The 27,301-nt window shown below is 34.9% G+C and overlaps 1 protein-coding gene across 9 annotated transcripts; it reads left to right on the top strand.

The window, feature by feature from the left end:
* Positions 1-904: 904 nt before the first annotated feature.
* Positions 905-27,217, top strand: LOC143239663 (axin-1-like). 9 transcript variants are annotated; one of them, XM_076480994.1, is made up of 12 exons: positions 926-1,343; positions 4,299-4,365; positions 11,488-12,493; positions 13,139-13,291; positions 13,559-13,667; positions 13,824-13,964; positions 18,857-19,180; positions 20,486-20,808; positions 21,182-21,322; positions 24,904-25,116; positions 25,516-25,686; positions 26,280-27,217. In XM_076480994.1, exons 3-12 carry the CDS (start codon positions 11,595-11,597, stop codon positions 26,404-26,406), a joined length of 2,601 nt encoding a protein of 866 aa, XP_076337109.1. In that variant the 5' UTR covers positions 926-1,343; positions 4,299-4,365; positions 11,488-11,594; the 3' UTR covers positions 26,407-27,217. The 9 variants fall into 9 exon arrangements, with proteins under 9 accessions (XP_076337116.1, XP_076337108.1, XP_076337114.1 ...); XM_076480996.1 differs by having other exon boundaries at positions 944-1,343; positions 11,526-12,493; XM_076480993.1 differs by lacking the exon at positions 4,299-4,365 and having other exon boundaries at positions 909-1,343.
* The last annotated feature ends 84 nt before the right edge of the window (positions 27,218-27,301 follow it).

Raw genomic sequence — 27,301 nt, 5'->3', positions numbered from 1 at the left:
ATGGCCAGTTAGTTGGTCAGGGCGCTCGGCTCGTAACCTGAGGGTCGCGGGTTCGAATTCCCGTCACTCCAAACATGCTTCGCCTTTCAGCCATGGGGTTACAACGTTTAGTCAATCCCACTATTCGTTGGTAAAAGACTTTCCAAGAGTTGGCGGTGGGTGGTGATGACTAGCTGCCTTCCTTCTAGTCTTACACTACTAAATTAGGGACGGCTACTGCAGATAGCCTTTGCGTAGCTTTGCGCGAAATTCAAAAATTAATAAACAAACTTAAAGTTTATGAACACATTGGGTGGGAAAATTTATTAGTATGAGCTTTGATCTGACAAATAAATGTAACTCTTGGAGTAAGTCGTCATTGTTTTACAGCGGTAATTAAATCAAAATCAATGTGTACATGTATAACTTGCCCACATTAATGAATAAAAACAGCATACAGAGTGTTATTAAAGCACAGAACTAATCAGTGATTTGTAAACCAAAACCTGGTATAAGTTATTTATATATAACAAGTAAGTGATAAATAAAAAGAAGCAAGAAATGAATAGGTCAAGAAACGTCTTCTATAATAAAAGTTTGTAATTTAAAAATTCCGAATGTTAATTATAATTTGTTTCCGTGGGTAAAATTTTTATGTTGTGTGGTACAAGATTACGAGGATGATTCATGTTGTTATTTATTTTAATTGTAATTTTTATATTTATATATTTGTCAAATATTTTTATTCGTAAAAATAATTACTAATTGTACGTCATGTAGAAATGATCAGTGTGTTAAAGTAATTGTCATTTCCTAATTGCTTTAAGGGTGAATAGAACAAAGAATAACCTATGGTACATCCTCCAATAATTTATTTAATATAACTGAAGAAAGATGATGATTTCCATCGCAAATTGACCCAACTGAATCCTTTTTGAATGACGTCACAGAGATGGAGGTCAGCGTGGGGCATGTGGGAAAGGAGGGAAAGGAAATTGAGCTAATGTTAGGCTTAAACTATTTAAATATTTTAAAGATAGAAATGAGAAGAATTCTTGTATTATAACTAGTTTTTAAAATTAAACTTAAATGTCGAAGGATAAGAAATTGTAACGGGCTAAAAACTGTAGATTTATTCCAAGTTAAAGGTAATTAACACTACGACTCACATTGTTAGACTTTAAAAATTGACCAACTAACGTTAGATAAACTCTTCTTAATCCTAGACTCATATCCAGTCGAGACTTCATTGTGAAGCTCAGAGTTGGAATTAGGCCTAATGTAATGTGTGAAATGCACGTTACATTTTTTGGGGTCATTTCTGTCTTGGAGTGAAATTGTGATTGCAATTATGTGATTTTAAGGCAAGTACTGTTTCGGGTTTTAGTATGTATATATGTTTTCTACGATGTAAATTATAATGCCCTTGTATTGTTTCTGTTATTTCTGCTCTATTAAAAAAACTAATAAATACAAAGATATTCATTTATTTTATATGTTAACCATTTTCCTATTTTTTAAGTAATTTTTATTTTGATACGAGTATTAATATACACTGAGTGGTCTGCTGTATAATTAACATTTCTTTCTGTGATATTAATTATTATGTTTATCAAGCATGTTTTAATTTATTTCAGGATTTTTTTAAAATTATGTTCCATATCCAGTCATTTACTGTATCAAATCTAGTAGCTATGTTTTATCCATTATTGCTCTACAATGCAGTTTAAGATTATGAAAGACCAGTTAACAGAAAGCTATTTACTTGGAGCATTGAACTATCTAAGTAACCAGCTCAGTCTAAATATAACCCTCAATATCCAAAACTTTATCCATCAAAAATGTTATGAATTCAAACATCAAGATCATGTTTGGCATGTTATCAGACAACTTATTCCCAAGTTAATTATTAAAAGATAGACATTTCGTCATAAGCAACCATGGCTTATATACTTTAGTATTTGAGGATTTTCTTGCAGTTAAACCTTAGTTTCAAGCCTATAATGAGTTTAAGCATGTAAATTAGATCAATACTAGTTCTACAATCTTGAGAAAACAAGTGGAAGTCTTTTGAGTTTCTCTTCAAACCTTAAAGTTTCTGATCAGGAATCAGTGTTGCAACTTCTATCTGAACCTTTTTAGACAAATCAATATTATTATTATTTTAACCACAAACAGATGAAATCGATAAACGGTACTTCAGGTGAGGCCTGTATAAGGGAATGGTGAGGTCAGTCTTAAACTATAAATGATAAACTTTCTACATATCATCCATTATATGTGTGTGTGTGTGTATATGTGTATATACACACACACACTGCTGGCCAAAATCTTAAGGCCAATGAATGTAAAGAGAAAAATATGCATCTTGCGTTGTTAGACTGAACCACTTATTTGAGTAGAGCTTCGAAAGATGAAAATAAGAAAAGGGAAAATAAAAATAAACTTTTTTAGCATTTAATAGGAAAAAGGGGAACACTATGAAATTAGCCTAAATACAAGCTGGTCAAATGTTTAAGACCATACCAAAAAGAAGTCCTAAACAGGGTAGGAAATGCCCAACACGAGGTCTTAGTAGTGAGTTGCACGGCCATCATTGCGAATAACTGCAAACAATCACTTTAACATGATCGATATAAGCGTTTGCAGAAGGCTGGCTGGAATGTTATTCCAAGTGGTGAAGATGGCTTCACGAAGATCATGCACTGTTTGGAATTGACTTCCTTTGCCATCCACCCCCAAACATTTTCAGTGGGGTTCAGTTTGGGCAAACACCCTGGATGGTCCAAAAGAATCACATTATTTGCCATGAAAAAGTCCTTTGTCCTGCAGGCACTGTGGATTGCAGTGTTGTCCTGCTGAAATATCCAGTCATTTCCACCCAAGCGAGGGCCTTCAGTCAATAAGGATGCTCTCTCCAACATGCCAATGTAACCAGCTGTTGTTTGATGCCCCTGTATAACCTGAAGTTCTATGGAAGGAGAAAGCACTCCAGATCATGATGGAATCTCCTCTACTGTGTCGTTTAGAAAATGTCTCCATTGGGTTGTTTATATTGTGCCAGTAATGTTGGAAGCCATCTAGACCATCCAAGTTAAATTTTTTCTCATCAGAGAACAAATCTTCTTCCACTTTTTTACGTCCCATGTTTGGTGCTTCTCAACAAAGTTTAACCAAGCTGTTTCATGGTGTGAAAGGAGGCGTGGCCTTTGAAGACTTTTACGGTTTTTAAAACCTTTCTCTCGTAGATGCTATCTTATTGTTCTTCAGCTGCATTTTGCGTCCGTAAGGGCCTTAATCTGGTTCGATGATGGGCTGGTGTCTTGCCGGACAACCCTTCGAATCCTCCTGCTCAACGCTGGTGAAATTTTCTTGGGCCGACGACCACTTGAAATTCTCATTCCGTATCCCTCATGGTTTTTTAAGAAATTTGCAACAGCAGTTTTACTATGCCCAATCTCACCAGTGATAGCACGTTGAGAGAGACCTTGCTTTTGCAGCTTGACAATTCTGCCACGTTCAAACTCTGTCAACTTTTTAGTTTTTGCCATGTTTTTACCCATTGTAACACAGGAGAGGTCAGTGGGAGGTGTTGACAATGCTAATGCTTGAACTCAAGGGACTAAATTTCATTACGTGTTTACCGAATAACGCTTTGTTTCACTATGGTCGTAAACTTTTGACCAGCTAGTATTTAGGCTAATTTCATAGTGTTCCCCTTTTTCCTATTAAATGCTAAAAAAGTTTATTTTTATTTTCCCTTTTCTTATTTTTATCTTTCGAAGCTCTACTCAAATAAGTGGTTGAGTCTAACAGTGCAAAATGCATATTTTTTCTTTATGGTCATTGGCCTTAAGATTTTAGCCAGCAGTGTATATATATGGATTTGGGCATATAGATCACATTTAGTAAAAGAAGTCTCATTTGTGCACAGTTAGATGATCTCATGGATATCATTGACAGTTTATAATATCAACTGCAGTGTCATTACCAAAACCCACCAGATATTACAAGAATCACTGTTATCTCAGACATTAGGTGGACATGCTGTTGTCCATTGTTTGTGTATGCTGTAGAAGGTACTAGAACTGATTTTTGTAATAATCTTCGAGTTTAACTAAGGTTTGTATTAATGGTTTGAATCCCAGAGACAGTTATGTATTGATGTATCTCAAGACAGCTGGTATGGATATTAAAATGTTTATTAAAATAAAGTAGAGAACAACATTTTGACTTCCTTAGGTCATCCTCAGGTTAACAAAAAGCTGTGTATTATTGGCATTTTTGTAGTAAAGAAACATGTTTATTGGTACTTGTAGATGGTGTGATAAGTACTTAGATCCAAGAAACAACTGGTGTCATGTCGCAAAGTCTCAGAAACAGCAGGTATAGTGTATATAGTAATGACTTGGTGAATATATGTATTTCAGTTGTATAGGTCTGGATTTAGCATGTAGACAACTGTCTAGATCAGAAGTTTTTATATTTATTTAAATTTGTTTAGAATTGGTTACATCATACTTGTTTCACAACTTTTTATCTTACTTAAACTATATTTCTAGGCTGGTGTACCAAAAAGGCAGTGAAGCCTAGGATATATCCTTCAGTTGTACAAAGTGGGAGGTGAAACTTGAGATATATTCCTCCATTCTACCGAGAAGGAGGTGAAACCTGAGATATATTTCTCCATTCTACTGAGAGGGAGATGAAACTTGGGGTATATCCTTCAGTTACACCAAGAGAGATATCAAGGCTGGGATATATTTGTTGGTTTCACTGAGAGAGCAGTCTAGCATGGCTAGGTGGTTAGGGCATTCAACTCGCAATCTGAGTGTTGCTGGTTCACATCCCTGTCGTGCCAAATATGCTTGCCTTTTCAGCTCTGGGGGCTTTATAATATGATGGTCAATCCCACTATTCATTGGTAAAAAAGTAGCCTGAGAGTTAGTGGTGGATGCTGATGACTAGGTTGTCTTCCCTCTAGTCGTATTCTGCTGAATTAGAAATGGCTAGCAGAGATAGCCCTCGTGTAGCTTTGTACAAAATTCAAAACAAACAAACCTCTGAGGGAGGGGTCAAGCCTGGGATATATTTGTCAGTTTTACTGAGAGGGATATGTATCCTGGGCTATGTTTGTCAGTTCCACCAAGAGAGAGATAAAGTCTGGGCTACATATTTAAAGCCCACTGTCCACCATGAGAGCTGGTAGAATATTTGTATAAATTTGTATGAAATAATTACTGAATGTTTAAGCAAACAGTAGCCACACCTTTAGTCACTTTGAATGTATATAGCATCATTCTAAAAACTATTGGGGAGGAAGGCAATTTTTCTCTGAGGTCCATGGTGGCTCTCATAGGTACAGATATTGTAAGACAGCTAATATAGAATGAACTTCTAGTGAGAGTATCTACAATTTTATGCATATTGGAAGATAGAGAGATAACATTTCTTCCAAATGTCTAATCAGCAAACTCTTTACTTACAATATTTCATTGTTCTCTGTTGAGTAGTGGAGCTGCAGTCTTGAAATCAAGGCATCTAGTTGCATGTGTAGGTAAATACTGGGATTATTTCTTTGTTTCACTTTAAAATGCTCTTTAACTTCAACAGTTAGGTGGTGTAATGTGGAAATGATTGAGTGGTTTAATACATCATCATTCACATGTTCTTACTTCAGTTCATGTACATTAAACTGGTTTACCAACTTCCAATAGTTGGGTGGTCTCGTATCACTAAAGCCATAAAGCTTGATTTTCACACTTTTCTCATGTCAGTCTTGTCATCCTCATGAAATCATAATCTGATGGTAGGCATGATGCTCTGTTGCAAGTATATTCAGAGAGGCACATCTAATACAATATGTTAGTGGTGGCGTATTGAACATAATCACTTACCTATGAGCTACAATTACATTGATTGATTTGATTCGAACAATTGATCAATGAAAATCCAAAATATACCTTCTCTCACACTCAAGCTTTTACTCAACTGCTGGGATATATTTTCCTTTGCACATCTAAACGTTGGTTAGATTTTTTCTTACTTGCTTCCATTTTTTTATTCCTTACTTAACCCTGTCACTACAATCTACTTCTTTCATAAGCAGTTATGTAACTCTAGTGGATGTTCTTTACAGAAATTAAACCAGTTGATGAAATGTTTTTTAATTTCACTTGAATAGTCCTAAATTTATGTAGCTTTAGAAAAATAAATGTGTTTGATTTTTCTCAACTATTTAAAATAAACCATTTGTTATTTAATAAAGTTATTTAGACTGAGACTTTGAATAGTTCACATGTAATGTGGTTTTAGTTTAGAGTTTAAGGTAAATGTTTATATTTTGTTCTACATTTTCTGTGATATATCATTGCCTCCAGGTGTCATCATCAATGTACAGTGTAATGAAATATTTAAATTTAAGAAATGGAAATACATACATACCTTTTGAAACTTCTTTTTGTCGTATGCACAATGTCCTTGCAGTGGTCTGTTGTCATTGTAAAACATTTCTTCTGCACAAATTCGAAACAACTACACTAGCACACGTCAATGACTCCATCTTACTCAGACGTTTTGACAAGTCCAAGCTTTCAGAAGTTTAACATACAAAAGTTATAAACATTTTAAAACATAAATAATACATAATTAATTTAGATATAAAAGTAAAATCTAAATATAATCTGTTTAACAAACTAATATATCTAAACTTTCCAAACAGTTCATGCCTCTTAAATAAACAGAGAAGCTCTTGAATGTTTTCTCCCAACTAATGAGAGACAGATAGAACTGTCCTTTGACCATCTATGCCAATAATCTGTATTAGTTATTCAGTTTCTTTTCTAAGAGCTATTAAAGTTGAGAATTTTAATCACGTGTGGATCACGTGATAACATAAGCTGCAGATTTAATTGCATTTTTAAATAAAGGAATGAAACTTAGATAACATGAAATCTTAAACTACAACGTACTTGATAATAGTAATTTTATTAAAATATGTTTATAGTAAAGTGGTTTAATTCAGTCTTGTTGAATTTAACTTGGTAAAATCTCATGCCATGCACAGAAAGGGGTTTAAAGAGTGAGAGGTAATCAAAGGGTTAATTACTCTTGTTTGTATCTGCCTTATGACACTCTCCACCTATGTTAGTGTTACTTTTATCATAGTACTATATATAAACATCTTTGAATAATAGTTACTTTTTCTCTACAAAACTTTCATTAACTTGACACTTGGAGTGTTCTTCATGCTAACTTTGATTTTTGTAAAACAAAAGCTTTTTGTTTATCGAGCTGATTTACAGTTGAGGCTGCACTTGCAGGCAGTTTTGGACATTTGGGAGAGAATTTGTTTCTTTTTCAGTGCCATTTTCTTCCATTAGTACATTGAGTGCATGATGTTTAGAGTCTTTCTCCAGTTGCTTTGGAGTCTGCACTTCTCTTTATGATAAAAAAAAAAAGAAGTCTGCCATATTTCTTAGAACAACATGTTTTCACCTTCCTCTTCCAGATGGAAACATATTTTAATTGTCAGTGAATAGGCCCACTCCTAGAAATACGGGGCTCCTTAACAGAGTCTGTGGTCAATGTTTCCAGATCACAGTTTTCTGGGATTTGTCTAACCATAACTCTGATGTTGAGATATTTATCACCCCTAAATTTCTTGGAAGCTTCTAAGCAATCACCACATCATTTTTGTGGGTGTTCCAGAGTCTGGATTTAAAGGTTCATTTTGCTCATTTTTGTTCATTTCTATCATTGTTGGCTTCTCAACTTTCCTCAATTCAAACAGAGGGTCATATTTCCAACCATATTTGAGTGTCCTAACCCTGACACCAGCCCCTAGGTCCATTGTTATCCAGAATATATTCCACTTATATCCATGAGGTTCCTCTGCTTGGTTGGAATGGCACCAGTTGCAGTGATGACTTAAGTATGCTTTTGGGATGCATGAGGGCTTAACTTCAAGAATTTCTGTGTGGGTGGAAAATCTTTACCTCTGGTTTGTGGGTATCACAAGGACCTTGCATAAGGATAACTCATTCAGTTCACATCACTACCACCATTATCCCCCTTTCAACCTGTAATGCTTCTGCATCCCACGGATTCTAGGATTTTGGTTAACTTTGTTCCATAGTTATTGGAAATTGTCAAAAGTGTGCAGTAAAAAGAGTTGTTGTAGTTCTTTGATTTGATTTGATTTTTTTTTATTGTGCCCAAGTAAGCAGGAGGTGGGTGTCCACTCATTGATCTATCTTGTCTAAATCATTTCTCACCCTGCATTGGTATTTTTTGCCAGGATAGTGGATGATTAAGTTTGATGTTGCCAATGCCTGTTTGCTCGTTCCCATAGTAGAGCTGTCTTGCCACTATCTGTGTGCAGTTTGTGCATAAGGGTCTGATGCTGCAGTTCAAAGGACTGGTCTGACTTTTGGGCTAGTATTGGTTCTAGATTTTTTTCTGCTGAATCATATGAATCTTTTCTTATCTCCATTTCCTGAGCCTGTGCACACACTATTCCATGAATGACTGGCTACTGCTGGCATCATCTCAGTTAGTGGAATATCACATCCAGATACTGCTTTTCAAAGTTATCAAGAAAGGATCTCTTATCAGAGCTAAAACCTTATCTTCTCATTCCAACACAATATATTGTCCATCAGGCTCATTCAACTCCAATCTGGCCCCACACTATGGAACAGGAAGTCTGACTTTTTCATTTCTTTCTCTCATAGGTCTTTTTATTGTGGAGACATGGGCATCAATTGAATTCCCCATTTGTTTGGAATGAGTGCACATGAGATCTTTTCAGTGGTCTCTCTGCAACCAATGGATCATAAATGGTGATCCACTGGATAACCCAGTTTCCTTATTCAGGATCAACATTCTTTATCTTTAGTGGTCATTATAGCAGAACAATATAATGACTGCTGTTCCACTGCTGCCAGCTCATTCAGAGCTCTATCTTTTAACAGATGCCTCACTTCAGGGATAGAATGCATGTCTCATAGGACAAGGATTCCAAAGCTAAGGGATGTACGGTAAGGCTTACTTCCACATCAATATTTTAGAACTTCTTGCTGTTCCAAGGGCAATGTCTTAAGATCTGCAGTTATTGAGAGGCAAAGTTGTCATGCTTCACTTTGACAATTTTGCTGTAGTGTCTTACATTTCTTGTCAAAGGTGCATTTTGTCCCAGTCTTTTTGGATCTTCTGTATTGGACCCACTTCCATCATATAATCTTATTAGTTTGCCATATTTCAAGGATGATGAATTGGGTGGCAAATCAATTGTTTTGTTCCAGCTGGATTCTCTTGGCAGACTGGACGCTTCATCATGAGGTTTTCCATTGGATTTGTCCAAAGTTTGGACTCTGATCAATGCACATGTCACTCATTGGAACACTCAGCTACCAGCATTTTGGTCTCTGGTACATCATTCTGTGGCATTGGCAATAGATGCATTCAGTCAGGATTGAAGTGGATTGCATCTATATGCCTATCCGTCTGTTTATATGTTACTTAGAGTCCTAATAATTATTCGTTCCACTAATCTTCACATCCTGTTAGGGGCACCAGTTTGGCTGACTCAACTCTGATTTCTGCTTCTACAGTACCTTCATGAGCACCCACTTTTTTATTTCTTCTCTGACTGTTTCTGTTGAGATAGCTATGAAACAAAATTTTCCACTCATCCATCCTGAAGCTCAAGATTAATTCATGGTGGTTTTGCTGTCCTACACATGGCATTGGGATTTAACTTCTAAAGTTGCCATGTACTTTCCTCTGCATCGTACCATGATGGACAGTTATCAGTGGAAATGGTACACATATTGACAAAGGGGTATTGTGAGGAAGTTGAACCCTCTTCATACAGATGTGCCAACCTTAGGTTAGTTTTTGATCTGGACCTTTCACAGGAGGTTTTGTATCTTTTGCAATGATCCTGTGTAAAATGGTCTTATTGACTACTTTTGGTACTTGAAGAGATGAAAATTCCTTTAGTATCCAGTGCTGTCTGGTCTTCTCAATTTGTTTAAAGGCCTTTGTTCCTAATGACCATTTCTGTTACCTAAGATGTATAAAGGGGATGTTGTGTGTTCTTCATTGATGTCTGTTTGAGGGTGTATCCTTATGTACCATGTATCATTTTTTTTTTTTTTAGGTTTCTTGTTGCTGCTGTCCTGTGGATATCACTGGTTGTAAGTTTTGCACTGCACATGCACAAGACATTTTATCATTCTACCTATGTCCTTCTATACACAGATAATAGTTTTTATTTATTTAGACCCTTCTGTTTCCTGGAATTCATCCCCTATTACCTTGAAGGGGTGAGTATAAAAATTGATGCATATTGTTTATTATAGGCTCTCACTGAAGGCAAGGAGACTTTTGTGAGTCATATCTCATCAGATATATTCCACTTCTATACCCTTAAATGGTCCATTTAAATTTGCTGCTGAAGATAACTGTGTAGGCTGGTTTGTGGCCCTTTTATCTCTCACTATCTGCAAGATTTGGCAGCATCTTTCAACTCCTTTAGCTCCTTTAATTACTCCTTTTTGGAAGTTAACATATTCATAAAAGTAAAATGTATTTCCAATAATACCTCTGCTGACTCTCTCCCACTGTTCCACCCCTCTGAGAGCTGGTGTTGAGATTGGATCAGTCTTAAAAAATTGATAACATTATCTGAATGAGGTGTTTATGTACAGTACGAGGATAGAGGATGTATTGATGTAATTAGAGAGTATTGCAAGACAAACATCACTAAGGACATTTGAATAGGATATAAAAGATTGGAGCATGTTCAGATAAGCAAAGGAAGATACCTTGGTTTTCTAGTAATAGCTAGCTATTAGTGTGAGAGGAGGTAAGTATTATTGTAAATATATTGTCAGTTTAGGAGGACGTCAACATTTCTTGTATACAGCCTGTTGTCTGGTACATGTTTCCTAAATCTTCAAACTCTGTACTTTATTGTCTACACTGTTGTTTGGTATGTAATACATTGTTCTTTAAACATTCAAAAATTGTACAATCTTTGTTTTTTTTAGGCTACAGCATATTTGTTGATGTTTGTATGGACCACAAATTATGACTCAACTTTCATTTTATTATTTCCTTAGGCTACACCTTGTTTTTATACATAAATGTTTTCAATTACTCTTTAAACTTGTGTAATGCATATATTTTTGTCTTATCATTAAAGCTTATTTTCTGTTCTTGTGTGCTGATAACATTTACAGACAATTCTTATTGCAAGTTTTATTGTTGGTGTAAATTTTCTCCCAGAAGCTGTAGTTGATGTGGGTGAATTTATTTTTCTTGCAGTGTAAATTTTCTTGTCAGTGTAAAATATTTGTTTGTTGGCTGTACTTTCTCTCAATTCAAGGGTTTATAGCTCATTTAACTTGTTTCACTGTTAAACGGACTTATTTTATTTACATTTTATCTTTGTTGTGTACCAGTTGTTGTATTGAATGTGTTGAATATTTCTTCTTATAGGTTGGATCTGGTAATAACTCAAGTTTGTTTATGTGTAGGAGATGAGAGTAGAGAAAGTTGCATGTTAGAAAGTGGAAACATGTGGTTCCAAGAAGAAATACCACAGAATGAGTGATGATGTACTGTCTGATGACCACTTAGTCCCTCTCACTGCAAAGAAAGACACTTCACCTAAACAGCAAACCAATGGATTTGAAGTCGCAACTGGTGATAGAAAGTGTGGAAACAAGACTACTTGGAAGAATCAAAGCAGCAGTAGGGATGATAGTGAGGAGAGGGTTAACAGTAGGGATGATAGTAAGGAGAGGGTTAAATGTATTGACAAAGAGGAAGCAAAACATATTCCAGACAAGGCTGAAGAAAGTGAGAGAGATTTTTCTTCAGTCACTCCACCATGTTTTAATTGGAGTCGGGATATCTCCTTTTTGCTTCGAGACTTGGAGGGGATTAACTTGTTCAAAAAATTCCTCACTGAGGAAAACTGCCGTGAGTGTCTTGACTTTTGGTTGGCATGTGAGGGAATAAAAAAGACCACCACCAGTACCAGCTACCTTCACCAGTTGATTCGAGTTATTTACAAAAAGTTCATAAGGTCTGCTGTTGTGCAGATTAATCCAGAAACTCGGAAGGAAATAACTGACAAAATAGAACAGAAGCTTGGGTTAGAACAGTCGATTTTTGATAAAGCACAAAGAGATGTAGAGCAAGTAATGTCTCAGACTGTGTACCCAAATTTCTTGAAATCGGACATATTTCTTGGTTACATTCACTCGTTACAGAATTATGGCCACTTGCAGTCTGAGAAGCACAGTTGTAGTTCTGAATCATCTAGTTCAACTGGTAGTGAGCCTGGATCTAGACAAGATACTTTGCCAACATTACATGAAGATACAGAGCTCTCTATGGAACAAGTCTCAAAATTATCATTGTTAACAAGTGAAGCAGTAAAACCAAGAATGAAGCTAAAAGGGAGAACTGACCATATTCCATACGAGTCTCATAGTGGGTGAGTTTCTTTAGCATGCAATTTTGTCAGTGTTATGGGTTTTTTTTAGGTTTCTGAAAGTAAAAGCATAACTAGTTAATACGTGTCTAACAAGTAATGATGTGTGTTTGCATATTTCACATTGTGAAAATAAAAACGGTTGTTAGATGTTGGTGTTTATAGTTTAGGTTGTGAAATTAAAAATAGTGCATAGAATGTGTGTAACAAGCAACATTTTAATGAATGGAAATAACTGTGGCTAAATGATTTGTTTAACAACTAATCCCGTGAGTGTTTGTACTTTAGTTTGTTCCAATAAAAACAGTTTAATGTAAATATCCTTTGTTAGTTGTGAATATTTCTGTAATATTCTTTATTTTTACAAGTTACAGATATCCCTAAATAAGGATTCCAGTTTCATATTATAATATGCTTTTGTCTGTAGACTTGCAGGTGAGAACACTAGTTACAGGATTTGTATAATGTGTTTGGTCTCTTTCATTACCAGTGTTTTCTGTTTATGGTATAAAAAATAAACTACCTTAAGATTCTAAATTCAGTAAGTCACAATATTACCTTTATTTTCTAACATTCAGTTAACCCCTTTTAATGGCATGTATGTTTCAGTGTTATATTGATTGTTAATGTATTAGTGCATGATTTTAGAAAAGTGTTGCATGCAGCAAGTAGAAGCTCTAAACCTTGCCACATCCGATACTCTACTTACCTGCCTACCTCGGCTCAAGACAGCGATCTCCAGAGCCTTTCATCTGACATTCCAACTGATGATACCATGTCTGTCACAGACAATAGTAGTTTGTAAGTTTTGTTTTATCGTTTAGAATATCTTCTTATAGTGATGGTAGTATGTAGTTGTGTTTCAGATCCTAAAATGCTTAGTATGGTTTTTCATACCCCTGTTTATACTTTTTTATTTATACTTTGTTATTTATCACTTTACGGTATTTTATTATATTAAACATTAGAATACGTATAATAAAAATCAGTAAAAAATTAGTTATCTGCATATACAAGTTCTGTACACTTTTACAGAATCATGGATATTTGTTTTGTGTCTGTTGCTAGGGAATGTTTTCCATTAACATCAAAGTATCAGCTTAAGAAACAACACAGAACCATGAAGAAGCATGCCTTAATGAACAAAGACTTGCTTAGTTCTCTACAACTTAATCCTGTGAGTATATGGTACAGAATTTCTACTTCTATAGGATACATTTTAAACTACTTGTCATCAAGCCTATTAATAAATAAATGAATAATATATTGTTAAGTAGTACTTGTGTAATATCTGATAACTACAATTGTTTTCTCATTTTACTTCCTCTCTTAGTGCCATTATGTTTATCCTAAAGACATGCCACCACCTATCGAGCCTGAGAAGTTTGCAGCCATTCTTACAGAGAAGTTGCTCCATGTGAAGAAAAAACTTGAAGCCGAAGAGAAAATGGAAGAATCACTTCGAAAAGTGGAAGTAAGCAGATAAAATTTTTACCCAACAACAAGAGTTACTTTTGTTTGTTAACGTTGCATGCTGTTTCATCCAATATCGTATGGGATGTCTTGTCACAAAGCTATTTTTTTCACTTTTCTTTAATTTTTATTTCACATGTGAAAATGTAAAAGTCTTATCAACCTACAGTAAGCAACATGAGCACAAAGGTCATTGTAACCAGAAGATGTAATGGTTTGCTTTACTTCTTTATGTACTGTTCTTTGTTTTAAGAAAAATAAACCCATTGGGAAAAGGTTAAGATACCATTCTGTAAAGGAAGTCTTTTGACAAAAAGCACATTTTCAACCATCTAATGTGTGTCATTCAATATCTTATTTTGTATTGTTAGGGTTAACACTATATTCATGTTTTGATTATCAGTTTTGCTGTCAAGATCATCAAAAACAGTCAACCATTTTGAGAAGTGATTTGAGTTTGTAATTATAGGAAAAATAAATAGTAGTTCATTCTAATAGGATGATATGAAAATATTTTGTCTGCCATTCTTACATTTTGTCTATTGCTATCGATAGCACCATGATGTTTACCAAATAATTTGTGTTGTATTTTAAATTTCTGGCCCTGTTTTAAGAACTCTGTTTCTTTCTAATTACTTGCCATAAAAAAGAAGCAATCCAGAACCCAAAATATGGTTTCTTAGCAGTTTAATGATAAGAGAAAAGTATAAAGGAAATCAACCATTGGCTTTTGATTTGATGGATTAGAGAAGGTAGGATTTTCTGTACACAGTTTTTACAGTTAAATCTCATGCAATAACTATAACATAGAAAAGCCTGTTTTCTTACTGTTTTCCCAAAGGTGCCATCATTTTGAAGTAAACTTCCTTTTTTTAGTAAGACCTTCCACTTTGGCTATAGTAAATGGGTTTTACCTTATCTTCACTTGCATTGTATACAGTATGTGAAATTACTTCCATTACATCAAGTGAGACTATTAAGAGTTTCTCAAAATCTGACAGTAATATTTCCTTCATATAAAAACAAATTACTTAGTAAAACATTTTTTGCCTAGTTCTTATGTGTAACAAGACAAGGAAGTGGAGTAACTTCTGGAATGAGGTATCTTGTAGGCTTTCTTCAAAACTGCTTGAAGGGTTAAAGCAAAACCTTTTCCTTTTGTAAACAACTTTCTGTATTTGAGCTGGTGTGTGGTGATCATGTAAGTTATTTCCTGTCACTTTAATTGACAACAATCCTTTATTTGTTGATCAAAGCAGAACAGTTTCACATAATAATCAACAGTTCTTTTTATTAGTAATCAGAGCATTTTATAAACTTGCTAGATTTGATTTCTGGCTGCAAGAAAATAGGTTTGTTCAGTTGTTTTCTTCCTTATCATAGAGTTGGTATGTAGGTATGTGTGGCCAAGGTACTCAGTGGGCATAATACAAATGTGTACACTAAAGAAATCAACAGTAAGAGTGTTTTACTTTAAAGGGTGACTGTTATTAACAAAACAAAAAAACCATCACCAACATATCAAACTAGAAAGTAACCAACCCATCAAATTGTTTATCTTTCTTTTTTGTATTTCAGTCAAGGTAAATCTACAACGTTACTTTATCACTAATGTCAGTCTAAAAGTAAATCAACTTTGTGTGTTTCTGGGCAGTGCATGATGTTTTCACTTAGTCTTAATAACTAGTAGTAATTTAAAAAAATTATAATTTTGTGTAAGTGTGGTTACTGTTATCCCTTGCAGATAGCTTTCTTATAGATTATGGAGTTTCTTTAAAAAGCTGAAGTGCAGGGTGAAACAGGAATTACCAGCCAGTAATAAATGAACCTTAGTTGACTGGTATGTATAGATATTCAATGGTTTGTACACTATACATTTGGACTGTTTAGGGAACCAACCACTATATTATATATGAACTATCACTACAGGTAATTTATAATTTATTACAGACATTCATAGAATACACTAACTTTCTGTTAAGGGAACAAACATCACAAAACAAATAATAACATATTCTATAAATTTAAAATGATATAGGGATGACACTGCCAAAAAATCCAAACAAGAATATGTATCATTTCTACATGACTTTCAATATTAAAATTTAATATTGTTCAATAGAATCCTTACTTGACTTACTACTACTGCAATTGTAAGTTATATACGAGGGCTGTTCAAAAAATACGCGGACTGTTTGAATTGCGCGGCTCCAGTTGGTTCTAGGGGAATCCGCTTGGTGTCGCTAGGTTCGCACAGATCAGCTGATTACGACGCCATTTCCCGATTGCAGATATCTTCATTTGTGTATTAGCTATGTGGTTTTAAGTGAAGTGCAATGTTTTTCGTTTGACGGATTTCAGAATGAATGACCTGAAGGAGCAATGACTTGCTGTGAAATTTTGTGTTAAACTTGAAAATCTGCGACTGAAACTTTTGCTATGCTTAACACAGCTTACAGTGATGTCGCTATGAAGCGTACGGCATGTTTCAAGTGGCATGAACGTTTTAAGGATGGTCGACAGTCCATTGAATATAATGAGCGTCCTGGACGCCCTTCCATGTCAACTGTCGACAAAATCAACACCTTGGTGCGGGCAAATCGACGTCTGACTGTCGGGGAGTTTGCTGAAGAGTGTTGGATATCAGTTGGATCTTGTTACGAGATTTTGACGAAAAATTGAAGATGCATCGCGTTGCTGTGAAATTCGGCCCTCAGAACTTGTGAGTTTTTGGCCAAACACTTGATCACTGTTCTTCCCCCCATCACCACCCCTACTCACCTGACCTTGCTCCTTGCAATCTTTTCTTGTTTCCCAAACTCAAAAGACCCTTGAAAGGAAGAAGATTTGAGACGATTCCCGAGATTAAGGCAAATGCGACGAAGGAGCTGGAGGACATTACAAAAGAAGCGTATCAGGACTGTTTCAACAAGTGGAAACACCGTTGGGATACGTGTGTGCACTGGGGAGGAGAGTGCTTTGAAGGGGTCCTAGACCTGTAACTTCTAAATAAAGTACATTTTGTTTTATGACGTCAGTCTGCGTATTTTTTGAACAGACCTTGTATTTCAGTTTGTAACATCGTGGTCATGTCAGGTGACTTGATAGCAACCGTGAGCCCAACTCTTGTGTAAGGTTTCATTCTTTAGAATGTATAGAATGAGATTCCTATATTACACATATTCCTGAGTTTTGTAGTAGCACAATTTAGGATAAGAATTTCACAGTTTAATTAAACATAAATTTTATCACATTGATTTCATTAAAACAAAGTATAAGCCCACATCTAAGTGTGATGTCTGTAAACACACGGAAATGAACATACTCCATCAATCAAACAAAAAAACAACAGTTCATGAAGAAATGCAACTTTGCATGAAGAAATGTATGTTTTCTGCATTATCTTTCCCTTGAGTAGATGGTTCTGATATGCATGTAAAGTACAGCCTGTAGAGAGACTACTATGTACCAGAACTCTTATACATACTACTATACCATAATAGGTACAGACTGTTCATATTTGTTGTATTGAAAGACAAAGCTGACCTTGTTTTGTTTATTATTATTCTATTTTGGGCTGATTAACTTTCACAAAGTTTTCTTTCCAGTTATCATTATTATGTCATCTTCTAATTTGTGGACTTACCATCTTGTATCATAGGAGCTTGATCTTCTATATCTCCTTGACTCATTTGTCTTAGGCCTATACGTACAGAATCAAGAAAGTATTGGTGGTCCAAGTGTAATGATTGTCAATGTCTTACCTATAAGGGTTGGATGGAATTAAAAGAACCAAATATACATTATCAAACTCATAATATTTAATGTTTTTTGCATTCATTTTTGTTGTGAATTTCACATACATTACACACAAACATCAAGCACTATGTACTTTTGACCAAAAGCACTGCTAAAGTATCAGAGTCAGTATTATGTGTGTAGTATTGGCAAGGATAAATGTGATAGGTTCTGTAGTTTCATAGCCTAGTCATCTGTCAGACCCCACAGATTTAAGTTGGTCTCAAAAGACATTTAGTTGTCTCACATGGATGTGCATTACACTACTTGAATTGTTATTCTGAACACTATTGAAATAGTATAATCTGTTTTTGTACATGCCCTTCTAACTAAATGTATTGTTTATTCTTTTTTGGAATAGTGTAATCAGTTTCTCTAGATAACCTTCTAACTAAAGGAGGCCTGGCTAGGCCAGGTGGGTTAAGGCATTCAACTTGTAATCATAGTGTTGCAGGTTCAAATCCCCGTTGCACCAAACATGCTTGCCCTTTCAGCTGTGGGGGTGTTATAATGTGACAGTTAATCCCACTATTCATTGGTAAAAGAGTAGCCTAAGAGTTGGCGGTGGGTGATGATGATTAACTACCTTCTCTCTCATCTTACACTCCTAAATTAGGGAAGGCTAGTGCAGATGGCCCTCGTGTAGCTTTGTGCAAAATTCAAAAACAAACAAACAACTCTAACTAAATGTATTGTTGTTTATTCTTTGTTGGAAGAGTGTAATCTGTTTGTGCAGATGACCTTCTAACTAAATGTATTGTTGTTGTTTATTCTTTGTTGGAATAGTGTAATCTGTTTTTGTAGATATCCTTCTAACTATATGTATTGTTGTTTGTTCTTTGTTGGAACAGTGTAATTTTTTTGTGTATATGATCTTCTAGCTAGTTGTATTGTTATTACAAAAGTGTGGTAAATGACTTTAAACCATGGGTAAAGAAGTTGGCAGTTGCAGTGTAATTAATATTGTGAAACGCTTTTTGTTGATAGACTGCACTAGAGTTTAGTATTATCATTTCAAAATAAGTATTATATTTAAGTTATGAGTGACTTACGTAACTGATACTAAAATTCAGTTGTATATTCATCTGTTTGTAGGCAGAAGACAGTTTTTTTCGACCATCTGATGCAAGCTTATCATCATCATCATTTGAACGATTTGCTAGGATTCCTCCTCAGCTCATTACAGCAGCCATGAAAGAGAAACTTTCACGAACAGACGAAAGTGACCAGTCCATCCTTGATGAACATGTTTCTCGAGTGTGGAAAGATTCGAATCGTACTTCTCCAGATTGTTCACCACCACGAAATAGAGGTCTTGACTGGGGAATCGAGCCCTCTCAGGAAGTCCCAATTAACCCTTACCAAGTATTAAGGTCCCCACATATGAGTCGACACTACATCTCAGGAAGACACAGAAGGGTTGGTTATATAGATTCCTCTGTTCTGTTAATATTAATTGATAGGACCAGAGAGTCATGTTCGCTAGACAAAGTTTCATTTTCCATACATCGATTTTTCCCTCTGATAGTGAGGTTGATAAGAAGAGCTTACTCTGGGAGCAAAATAAATCCACTGGTAACATACTGGGTGTGTGCACCCTTCTGATTGGGTGTTTACCTAATATTGTAGCACAGGTGATCCTGTATGGTAAATACCAGATCATTGCCAGTGGTTGTTTTCTCACATGGATATTTCTCATGTAGTGTATGGCTTATCCACATTACACGTACATAGACTGTTGACTACACATAATATCCAGCCCAGTTGCCCACCTATGTTCTTTTGACAGCACCTATCAATCTACTATTTGTATTGGGTAAAAACTATTCTTTGGTGGAGGTGGATACAACTTCCCAATAAGTCGTTATTCCATTAGACCCACTGATCTCCAAGTGGCTGTCAAACCTTATGAGTTTTACATTGTCACAAATATAACACATAACATTAAATTACTTTGGACTCAGACAAGTAACGAAAGAGACTCTTTTCCCAAACAAATCTTTAGGAAAAATATTTCATTAAAAAATCTTATTAATGTGTTCAAAATCAATAGTAACAATCTACCAAATTTTGTGAAGATATACATGCTGTATCAAAAGTTATAGAGCAGATACTTAACGTGAAAATGTGTAGATGAACTCGTGTATTATCCCGAATCCATAGTGAAAGGGTTAAATTATAATTATTAAAAGTAAAATATCTTGTTTAATGTATCGGTTTTTACAGGAATTACTGCAGTAGCATCTGGTACTGTAATTTGTTTTATACAATTAGGAAAAAAATTGTGAAAGTATAGGATATCTGTTCATGGCATAAGTATTACCAGTGTATCTGTGATCATATAATGAGATAACAACTTGATAATACAGCCATTGCATTTAAAGCAAGAAAGTAGAAAGAAATAATGCTAGACTAGTAATAAAATATTTAATGTTGATCTTATAGTCACACTATTAGTATGGTTGTTTCTGTGGAAACAGAAATAAAGTTAGCTAGGAAAGTAATATGAAAATACTGTTAACTAAGAAATATACTTAATGAAGAGATGATACTTGTATCTGAAAATTAGTGTTATTCCTAAAGTGTAAGACAGTTTCAAAGCTTATCAAGGGTATTAAGTTTTGTGTGGCTCTGACTAGCATGAGATTCTAAATGATACACGAAATCCTGTTATGGTTAATTCACTTTGAAGAAGTTGCTAATTTGTAATAATATATTTAACAGGAACGAGACAATTGCTCAAGTGACAGTGGAACTGTCCCAGACTTTACTCCTGAGAATGAACGTACAAATCTTTCTGTACGCCCCATACACGTGTACCGACATGTTCATCACCACTATCTTTCACCAATTGATAATTCAACAGCCCCATTATTTAAAGGGAATAACATGGGGCCAGAACCTGTTGGAAATGAAGAACGGCGTAGATCCAAAGAAACCACTCGCAGATCTAAGAAAGTACCACCAGGGGATTCTAGTAGTAGTTGTGTGGACAGTGGAGTCAGTATGGTGGGAGGCACTGTGCCTCCAATGGATGTTACTGAAAGGTATATTAAATTCGCAAGTTCCACTGTCATTATGGTCTTTGTACACACCTTCCTTTCAGTTTTTTACCCATAATCACAAGAACATTTCCAAGCTCTAACATTCTGTCGGGTAGTAAAACATTAATATAACTGACATTTCTTTCTGCAGTTTGGATCATTGTAAATAATTAAGTAAAATTATTTTTCTGGTTTAAAATACACTTCATGCAAACATTCTAGGTTATTCATGGACATTTTAAAATATTATACTTCATATAAGCATAATTTGTTTCTTCTTATTTGTATGTAATATTGTGTAAGTTGTAGACACTGTTTTAATCAGTCCAACACTGATTACTGAAGATTTTGATCTCAAATGAGTTTATTTCTTTAGGGTCTACAATTGGATTCGGGACAAAGAAAAATATAGATCTCAGTCCCATGGACCTGATGTTGAAAGAGAGTCGTCTTCAAAACATAAGAAGTCCAGTCGCAGTGGTACATCTCTAGTTCCTTCAGCATCCAGCAAACAGAGGTAAAGAGTGTAATATTGTGTGCACAGTATCAGGCGTGGGGTATTCATATTCAAATTCAGTAGCATAGTATTCATGTGATTTAGTGAGTACTTGATATTGTAAATGTCAACTCTTATGTTCATCAAATTTCTAGACTGTCATTATCACATCTAGACAAATCAATTTTTTTTTCAATACAAGCTTCATTCACTTGGGAAATGTTCCTGTCGGAAAGATTTCTGCTGTAATACAAATTCATACTTTTCCATATAGAAAATAATGTAATATAATACATCATGTAATTGATGAAAAACTTGGTTTTTTATTGGTGAAAAATAATATAGCATTGTCATCACAGATTAATATAGCATTCAATGACACAGGGAACTATTGATAAATCCTGAAAGAGAGTGTGCGACAGGTGAGTGGAGCAAGAAGTGTTTCTATGTGTTGGCTACATAACCAAACAAAACTAGAGGATATGAAAATTATGCTTTGCCTTAGTAATTACAGCATTATTAAATTTTGCACTTGTTGGAGGGTGGTACATTAATGAGAGAATAGAAGAAGTTACTTCTTAAACAAGGAAATGTTTTTATTTTGTATCACCTTATAAAATTAAGAATTTAAAACTTACATACTATCAAAATATTGATTATTTATTATTTGTCATTAAAAGAAAATAGTTAAATGAAATGTTGCTAAAACTCTGTGTCAGACACAGTAAAGGATAACCAGAGCAACATTAAAGATCATAACATGCACAGTACAAGATACCCTAAGCAAGGTTAAAGATCATAACATGCATAGTACAGGATACCCAGAGCAAGGTTAGAGATCATAACATGCATAGTACAGGATACCCAGAGCAAGTTTAGAGATCATAACATGCACAGTACAGGATACCCAGAGGAAGGTTAGAGATCATAACATGCACAGTACAGGATACCCAGAGGAAGGTTAGAGATCATAACATGCACAGTAAAGAATACCCACAGCAATGTTAAAGGATGTGAATACAATACAAGTGATAGTATTTCAGAAAGGGTTAAAATGTTGAATCTGACCTACTGAAAAGATCTTAACATGCACAGTAAAGGATGTCTGTGGCAAGAGGGTTAAAACAGGTCAGTGCTCAACAACCACCTTAAGATCTGTTATTTTACATAGTTATTAATGCAGTTGAGTCACTTGAGAGAATGTGAAGTGTGTACCGAACTGTCTTCAGTGGTTATTAAAAACTTCATACTTCCTACTGGTCACATGAAGTGTAAATATTATGAGAAAACTATTTCTACACAAGGAAGAACCACTTCTGACCTGGTTAAACATCTAAAGGTAAGCCTTTTTATTATTTTTGTTAATATGAACTATATACTATAATATAGGTAAATTAATTAATGTTAAATTATGTTTTAGAGTTAAACTTTCTAATGTTTTGAACTATAATTATTTTTATTATATAATTGAAATACATTTTTGTATTTGTAGTGTAATCATGAGGCAGAGCTACAGAAGTCTACATCTGGCTCTGGTACTTCCACAGTAGCAGCTTACTGTACAAAATCAACTAAGCACAAGTCTGTATACTCTTGTCAGAATCCCAACAAGCTCATCGATTTTATAGCTGATACACTCTAACCTTTATCAGTGGTGGAGTTAGAAGATTTTTCAAGATCTAACAACAGTCATGGATTCTTTGTATATTCTTCCCAGTTGCAAACATCTGTCCACAGTGTTTATTGAGAGCAGGTTTGATGAAGTCCAACAAAAAAAAGGTTATCTCAATATTACAACTGATACCCAACATCAGTGCCATTGTGATTATCTGGAGTAGCAGAAAAATGTACAGCTTTCTCAGAGTGACTGGTCATTTTATACTTGACTGGAAATACAACCAGTCATGCTGGCATGTTGTAGTTTCAAAGTATATCGCACATTGAAGCTCATTGTAATGAAATAATAAACCTGTAGCATCAACAAGGTTTCATGTGTGACATCTGATAACACCTTCAACATCATTGAGGCTTTCTGCTTGCCAAGGTTTGAACCACAAACACTAGGTAGTGTGAGAGACAGTGATATCTCATCTACAAATAATGATTCAGAAGATGAAATGTTGGATGGATCTAAATCAGTAGACAGTTTGTGGATTTCTTCATGAACATGAACTTTTCTTTTCCCACACACTACAGCTTGTGGTCAGGGATGGCATGATAAAGCTGGATCACTGCTGACAGTAATTTTCAAAGCATTGGCCATTGTGTTCTACGTTCAAAACTCAACTCTACAACTGTTCTACTCAAGGGGGATGCCAGAGTTCAGTCGGTATCACCAGCATGATGGAGCTCTGCAATTAAGATTATTAATTATTTATTTTATATTTCCTAGGAGAGGTTGGATAACCTAGATACTAGGTCATTGAAAGTTTTCATAATCAAACTGTGGTTACAGATTTGGTGACAATACCAACACCTGTTGAAGAGGTAACAGATTTAATCCAGGTTCAGAACATTGTTACCTCCTGGTACGTAGTACCATGTGTTAATGGGTTGATGGCTGAGATTGACAGTGAGTAGCTGAGATATAATTTTAGTTTCATCTCTGTGCTGAGTACTGAAGAAATCTGTTCTCACCTAAAATCAGTATGAATAATGAAGAATATTCTGCTCTGCTGTGGCAGTGGATCTCAGATTTAAACTTGATCACTGTTTAACTGACCCTATGGTGCATGAATTCAGTCAAATGCTCTTGCAGCAAGAAGTCGAGCAACTTTCCTTAACAAGTAATCCAACAACTATGGAACCTGAAGGCCACTGTAAATCCTCCCTCTTTAGTTTCCTCCAAGAAACCAGCCAGCTCATCTTTAGAGGACACAAAGATCACCACATACTGTGATGGTCCTTGTATTCCTGAAGAAAGCAACCTTCTAGATTATTGGAAGGTCCATGAAAAACTGCTACCCTATCTGGTGTAGCCAAACACTTCTACCACTGTTTAACATTGGAGATAAGATGTGGTCACTGCTGCCTCACATCTGGATGACTGGTGTTCATAAAGAACTTATATGTACTTTAAAACTGTATTTTTTGTTCTAAAACTTTGTTATTGAAGTTTAATTAAAAATAAAATATTAAAATGTTAGTTTTCCAGTGTCTGAACAGATCTTTTGTAGTCAGTAACATGTAGATTTTATTCATCAGTTCATATACTAACTGAACAGATCTTGTATGATTAGTAACATGAACATTTTATTCATTAGCTCATGTACTAACTGAACAGATTTTGTATGGTCAGTAACATATAAATTTTGTTCATTAGTTCCTGTTCTAACTGAACAGATGTTGTATGGTGGGTAACATGTAAAAAAAGAGTTTTATATATCAGTTCAGAGATAATATGAGGATCATGAGGCAATGACTTGATTCAAATAACATATTGGTTTGTGAGTAATATGTGTGTGCATTTAACTAAATATTATGGCTTGTTCACAAGTGTTGAAAGTCTGTTATCTGTATGTAGCCAAATTGTTTCTAGTTCTTCTGTGTTACTTCCGCAAGCTGATAATTCTCCAAGTATTTATTTGTGTTTGCATTTCTAGCCAATCCAAGAAACCTTTGGCATATAACACATCTCGGTCTGGATCCTTGGAGCGGGGGGGAAGTTCACCATGGCTTCTCCCACTGTCTAGTGGACACATTCCTCATCCACGATCTTCTGCTAAAGACGTTCCATTGTTAGATCCAGTCATACAACACTCTGAATCAAAGCGCCGTCCTGAAGATGATTCTCGCTCAAAGTCTGCAAAACCAAAGTAAGTTGGTTGTCAGGGGTGTTAAAGTTTGATAAGATATTGTAAGACATAAACATTTTAATTACCATTATGTTTGATGCTTTCTGTACACTTGGCTTTCTACTAACAGAAGTGTTTCAACATTTATTTGTGGTAAAATAAGAAACACAACAGAGTTAAAATTATGTTGGTTTATTTCACCTGCTTCTTTTGAAAAGCATAGAGATGTTACTTGACTGAGAATCATTTGTTACCCAGTGTGTCAGTAATCATCACCACAACTGTGGGGTTATAAAATAATCATTTTAATGGACACACAATTTTTGTAAGTCATATACAACATACATTCAAGTGCTGAAGGTAATTGTACCCTGTATGTACAGCAATCACCAGGTTAAGAATATGTTTATCTGGTTACAGTAGCAGGAAACCAGGAAAGAAGTCTTTGTCCACAGCTGCTACAGGAGGTGAAGTGACCATTATTGGCTACTGTTTTGCAGGAGAATCAGTGCCTTATCGTACGAGACTTCCTGGAAAGAAGATAACCCTTAAACAGTTCAAATCTCTCCTCAGTAAAAAAGGAAATTTCAGGTACGTTCATGTCATCGTCACTTTGATCACTTCCGTAAAAAAAATGCTATTTATTATAAGGTTACCTTTTTAATTGAAATTTTACAGCTTATTAAATTTAGTCAAGTTAGAACAATAACTTTGGTGGATGAAATATTTAGTGTATTGTAAGAGCAAAAAAGATTAGAACCAGTTAGCTTTGAGCATTAGAATAATTAGTATTAATGTAGTGGTCAGATAATCTACAGATACAAGAATGATTATGATAATTAACTTATTTCACAACACACCTAGTGTACGACTTTAGATATTTAACCCTTAAATGGCAGCCATCTTCAGTTGATGCTACTACCTACAATATTTCCACTGTTTAAGGATTAAGGAAGAGCTTAGTTCACAACAGTCCTGGGGTTTCTGCTGTGGTAAAATTGTTGTCACAGGAGCTTTATTATAATTAGAATTAGTTTGTATGCATCTCTTTCTATGTTAAGTATGTTGCAGATCTTACACTTTAGTACAGGAGTGGCTTTGATGTGATGTTTACTATAACTAAACAACTTCTGTATGTGACCCTGTGTGGTGAATTCATAGTGATAACTTGTTTTCTTACACAGGTATTTCTTCAAAAGAGAATGCAATGAGTTTGGAACTGGTGTTATTAATGAAGAAATTTCTGATGAAAATGAAGTCTTGCCACTTTGGGAAGGAAAGATTTTTGCCCTCATACAGCCAATTGATTAAGGGAAACAAAGTGTAGTATTACTTTCCAGTATTGTTAAGGATATTTACAGTATAAAGATGCTAATGAATTAGTATTGTTTAAATAAACTATGTTTAGTGTGATCCATGCAGGATCTGTGTGGATTATTAGAATTATTTTTTCATAAGACTTTATAATCTGAGCCCCAGGTAAAAAGATTTGTCATAATATCGTTTTCTAATAAAATTGCAGGCGGAAGGGAACTAGTTGTTATAAAAATGGAAGAATTTAATAATTGTATTTTTATGTGAAGGATAAATTATTTTAGTATATGGGTGGATGTCTTTTAATTAAGAGATACAGAACTGAGAGAGGAGTGTAGTGATGTTAGGCTACAACATGTTCCAGATGTAACTGTACAAAAAGACCTACAGGGGAAGTTCAAATTAGTGTTGTAACTCAGGTCTTCCTCAGGAAGCTGTTTAAACCACATCCAGAAGTGTAACGTCCACAGTCGTGGTAATATTTACGTTAATGGTTTTGTCTCTTGCTTAGAAGTACTTACTAAAGTGTGTGTATATAAGTGTTGTACAGGAGGTGTTTCTTATTGTTACCTAAAAATGTATTTTTAGTAGCAGTGAGTTGTTATTTACTAAATCTAGGAACTGCTTGAATGTTAGGTGCCAATTTACTAATAAATCTACATGAATTATGGATGAAAAAATTGGTTTTTGAACTACTGAATGCTTCCATCTGTTGCCTTTTACTGAAAGTGCCATATGAAACTGTTTGTCCTGGAAGTTGTGTACATAATCTTACTGTGATGTTAAATAAAGTTTGATTAGCATTGGATGAGAAGTTTTTAGGCATTAAATAAATAGGGTATAACTAGTTGCAGAATTACTAAACATATTATCAGGAGCTAACCCTAACTGT

This window comes from Tachypleus tridentatus, chromosome 13, assembly GCF_004210375.1.
Source record: "Tachypleus tridentatus isolate NWPU-2018 chromosome 13, ASM421037v1, whole genome shotgun sequence".
In the NCBI taxonomy this organism is placed as follows: domain Eukaryota; kingdom Metazoa; phylum Arthropoda; class Merostomata; order Xiphosura; family Limulidae; genus Tachypleus; species Tachypleus tridentatus.
Note: the sequence above shows the minus strand (reverse complement) of the source record. Positions and strands in the feature narration are given on the sequence as shown.